Source organism: Penaeus vannamei, chromosome 29 (assembly GCF_042767895.1).
Source record: "Penaeus vannamei isolate JL-2024 chromosome 29, ASM4276789v1, whole genome shotgun sequence".
NCBI classification, from domain to species: Eukaryota; Metazoa; Arthropoda; class Malacostraca; order Decapoda; family Penaeidae; genus Penaeus; species Penaeus vannamei.
In genome coordinates, this window is record NC_091577.1 from 6,172,708 (window position 1) to 6,177,707 (window position 5,000).

The 5,000-nt window shown below is 36.8% G+C and overlaps 1 protein-coding gene across 1 annotated transcript in view; it reads left to right on the top strand.

The window, feature by feature from the left end:
• The window catches only part of LOC113827020 (calcitonin gene-related peptide type 1 receptor-like), a 17,391-nt gene extending 13,578 nt beyond the window's left edge, over positions 1 to 3,813 (top strand). Inside the window, exons 6-9 of the mRNA XM_070142391.1 lie at positions 2,463 to 2,593; positions 2,813 to 2,898; positions 3,113 to 3,431; positions 3,727 to 3,813. Coding sequence (XP_069998492.1) covers positions 2,463 to 2,593; positions 2,813 to 2,898; positions 3,113 to 3,431; positions 3,727 to 3,813 — 623 coding nt within the window. The remainder of the gene's footprint in view (positions 1 to 2,462; positions 2,594 to 2,812; positions 2,899 to 3,112; positions 3,432 to 3,726) is intronic.
• Positions 3,814 to 5,000: the final 1,187 nt, after the last annotated feature.

Genomic DNA, 5,000 nt, shown 5'->3' on the forward strand with positions numbered 1-5,000 from the left:
CATATATATATATATATATATATATATATATATATATATATATATATATATATATATATATATATATATATATATATATATATTGTTTGTGCGTCGTACACACACACACACACACACACACACACACACACACACACACACACACACACACACACACACACACACACACACACACACACACACACATTATGTAACGTTATCATTATTATTTTAGTTTTATTATAATAATACTGCTCATTATTATTATCATCACTATTGCTATTATTATTATTATTATTATTATTATTATTATTATTATTATTATCATTATTATCCTTTTTAATATTATTATCATTATTATCATTATTATTATTATTTTTCTATCAGTATCATTTATATTATTATTATTAATAGTAGTAGTTGCAGTAGCATTAGAAATTTCATTATAATTGTTTTTATTATTATCATTTTCTTTGCCATTATAATTATCATCATTAATATCATTATCATTATTCCAGTTATCATCATTAATATTTTTTTGATAATTATCATCATTAATATTAGCATCATCATTATTATTGTCATCATTTTTATCATCATTGTTGTTGTCATGATTATTGATATTTTTTCGCGTTATTATTATCAGTATCGTAACTATTGCTGATGTCATTTTCGTTGTTATTTTTATAATCATAATCAAATTGTAATTATTATCTCTGTTGTTATTAGTATTATTGTGATTATTGATATAATGACATTATTGTTTTCATTATTGTTATTGCCATTAACATTTTCTTTTTTATTACCATCATTATCATTTTCATCATTATTGTCACTGTTATCATAATAATATAGTTCTTTTTATCATCTTCATTACCATGACTATTAATTATCATGATTGTTTTTATTATCCTTACTATTATTGTCATTGTATTTGTTATTGCTATCCTTATTACCATTATCTTAATCGTTACTGATAACATTATTAGTATTATCATTATTACGTTTATTAATAATGTAGTTATTGTCCTTATTATCATCACTATTGCTATTGCTACTATAATCGTGTTCATTATCATTTGCGATATTTCCCATTATCGTTATCACAATTCTTCTCGTTACTTTTATATTCGTTATTAAGTCCAACACTGATAGCAATAGTCATCATCGTCGTTGCAGTGGTCGCTGTTTTTGTCTTTATGCTAATGTTATCATAAACACATTATGCTCCTAATCATTTGAATTCTAATTTATTGCATCTTTATCACTGTTGTTAATATGCAGTCCAGAAGACGAAAAGTGGTTCCGCCATATATATATGTAGCTAGATAAATAGATAGATATAGATAGCTAGAATAAAGATATATCTGATTATATATGTAAATAGATAGATAGACAAATACAGATATAGATATTCATAATAGATGAATAGAGAGAAAGATCGATCGATCTATAGATATAGATAGATAAATACATGTAATAAGTAGATATATAGAGATATAGTTGTGATCTTAATGTTCACTACCCAAGAATGATGCGTTCTCCCCTGACTGCCAGAACATACCTCATTTTTTTACTCAAATATGCATAGCTTGTAACGCAGTAAAAATTTGTATAAACCTTGAATACCAGACGAATACAAATATATAGTAAGGTTTATAAATGGGGTTTCCAGGCGGAAAAAGTCCAAAAAGTAATGCTATTGTTTGACTGACATTACTAAGCATATCAATCTTCATTGTGAGATATACCGTGAAACAAACGAATCCTCCTCACTGGGGTATACTATTTTTGTTCATTATTCCGATCTTGAGCGCACATAAATGTAGTAGGCTTGAATGTTGAAATAATCATAACGAATATGGGGTGCTCTCAGCTGCACACCTCGACATGTAATAAAAAAAAGACCAATTCAGAAGGCAGTCCGTTAGCATAGAGAAGCAAAAGAAGTTAACGTATTGAGATTGGCCGATTCATGATATTATTATTATTCATATCAATATAATCCCCAATTTAAAGTCATTAGTATCAATTAAATCAATTTTGTTCATAATTAGTATAATGTCCATTATCATAATATAATTGGATATGAAATATGGTTTGTTTACATTAAGTGCCGGTATACTATCGGTTATACTTTTGTACCTACTGAAAAAAATGGTTCAAGATTGTTTGCATAGAAGGAAAAGCCTTGTTTGTTGCTTAACTATTTCTCGCTGTTACTGGCGTGGCCCTTGCCGCTCGTAATTTTACATCTGAGTAGTTTCGGGTGGTTTAATATCCTTCTTTCACACCTCCGTTTGAGAAAGTCGCAGTATTGACCTTTACTCATACTGTACTCCTTTAACTTGTCCTGCAACACGGTGCTCTCTTTTTTCTCGTGTCTGGCCTCTGTGCCTTAAATAAGAGTGTCTGTAATATAAACACAGAGGAAAAACAAAGATTCCTCTGTGTAAGTGACGTAATGGCTGTTGTCCCCCCAGTGTTTCCGCTCCTCCCACTGGCCGTGTACGCTGGGGTCCGCGGCCTGGGCGACCGCAACGCGCACTGCTGGATCGTCCCGATTGAGGGCCTCGAGTGGGTTATCAACCTGCCGCCACTCCTCGCCATCCTGGTGGGTGATCTTTACCCTGCCGTGTATGTGTGTGTGGGCGGGGTCTGTATGTGTATGTATGTATGTGTGTGTGCATGCGTATGTGTGTGCTTCTTAATGTGTGTTTGTGGGTGGCTTGGTCAATGGGTGGGTGGGTGTGATAGCATAAGACTTTACTGCATTGCTTTGTTTGATGCTCCTTACATATTACGCATCTAGTTCAGATAGATTTTTTTTCAGATTAACATCATCTTCGTAGTTAACATAATAAGGATTTTGGTGAGCATCGTGAGAGCACCAAATCACAATGAGCCTCTACAGTACCGGTAAGTCGAATGACCTAGGTACTCCTAAGTACACAAAAATGCGTGGATAAAATACGTTTTTTTCTTTTTAAGTTACCACCATAAGTCTTATATATATGTCTCTCCTATTCCTTCCCGTTTCTTTCCCTGCTTCTGCTTACCTGATACATCTGTGATATGATTACTAATAGTACAGCAGACTTCCACTAACACAGCCGTCTCCCGCGACCCACAGGAAAACCGTCCGAGCGACTATGATGGTAGTTCCTCTCTTTGGCCTCCAGTACATTGTCACCATCTACCGCCCCATGGAGATTGGCTGCGAGTGGTACGACTTCTATCAGATCATTAATAATGTGATAGAGGGCGGCACCGGCGCCGTAGTGGCTCTCATCTACTGCTACACTAACAGCGAGGTACAATGTGCTTCACTCTGTGGTATACAACTGCTCACAGGGCTTACAATACCTCTAGGTCTTAAGGTTTTAGTTTATGGGTTTCGTAAACCGAACGTTTTGACACTCCACAGCAAGTCGACCTTGGCCCATGTGTTGGTAACTTTGGGTATTATCACTTAAGGCTAGTGTTTTTAATTGTAGGTCAGAATGTTTGCAATAAAAATGCGTAGCACTGTGGTTAAATAGCGGTTTTACTGCGAGGTGGCAGGTGAACACATAACATTTCCGACTCAGACCGGCTTTACCCCATTGTACCTTCCTTTTTTAAAATTCCATTCCACCAATTCATCATCTTGTCTTTAGCACCTGCTAGACTTATCTGTTACCAATCATCACTCATCCACGCTATGACGTGAACATGGTCATGCCATTAAATTACCAAATCCTGTAGAGCCCATCTCTTGTGTGGTGTTTCTCCAGATCTTCACACTCACTGAGGTGGTTGTCAAACACCTCTAACGTTCACAATGACTTCTAAGCGACAGTAGTTAAACTCGAACAACAGAACCCATTTCTTCTGGTTGAAGGCCAAATAATGATTAAAGATCATGGCTTTTCTCCTGTTCCCTCACCAAAATCAAAGGCTAAGTACACGGTTATGGCCAATAAGACCGACAGGACGATGCTCTCACGATTGTGCGAGTCTACCTGTCAGAATCTTATCTCTCAAGGGATCATGATATTTAATACACTGGTCCCATCTCACAACATTGAACCAAAGTGCTTTATTCACATTGAACAATGCCTCAACTGCTACCACTTCAACCACAGTGAACACACATGTCCACACCCACAGAGATGCTCCCAGTGCGCTGTTGCAACTGTAATGGATCACAGTTCTTCATGACAAGCCACAACTTCCTAGGTCTTCCCATGGCCTCCACGCAGGATCGCCTCATAAAGAGACAACCAAATGGGCAGGGTCATCTACAGGGAAATGAGTTAGGTGCTCATATAGCCTGAGTTGGCGGTCACGGATTATACAAGTAACAGGTCCCATGCCAGTCATCAGTTGGACACATGCTACTGCTAACTGGATCCCGTTATCCAGCATAGGGATTGGTTATAAAAGGCATTGAGATGCGACGCCAACGCGTTAGATAACATCCAGGTTCCGCTTCCATAAAGCAAAGCTGGCACTAGCATGGCCTTAAAGACACGTAACTTAGTCCTTCTGCATTGGTACCGGCACCTCCAAATACTTTTGTTGACTGAGTTCATGGCTCCTGCTGCAAGGCCAATCCATCTACTGACTTCCTGGTCTGACAGGTCTGGAGACCTGTCAGAGTTTCTAGACACGGATAGAATCGCAACATCGTCAGCTTAGTCCAGGTCCTTGACCTTGATATTGCCCAGTGTTGCTCCACATTGACTTTAGAAAGAAAGTCTCAAGATGGGGGCATAAATGGTGTACCAAGACTGACACAACAAAAACAAAGTTTTCTTTTTAAACTTACGAAAACTCCCTCCATACGACAATATTTTGAACTTTCGACAGACTGCAATCACCTCTCCAAATAACACACTCTTTTACCGTCTTGCTTTAACCTTCGGCAATAAATTTTGTTTTCATTACAAATGCCTTATCAACTTAGATGTGCGGACCCCTGTTCGAAACTGTATCTATACAATACCCTGATTAAATCCTTCTTCACATGCACACCA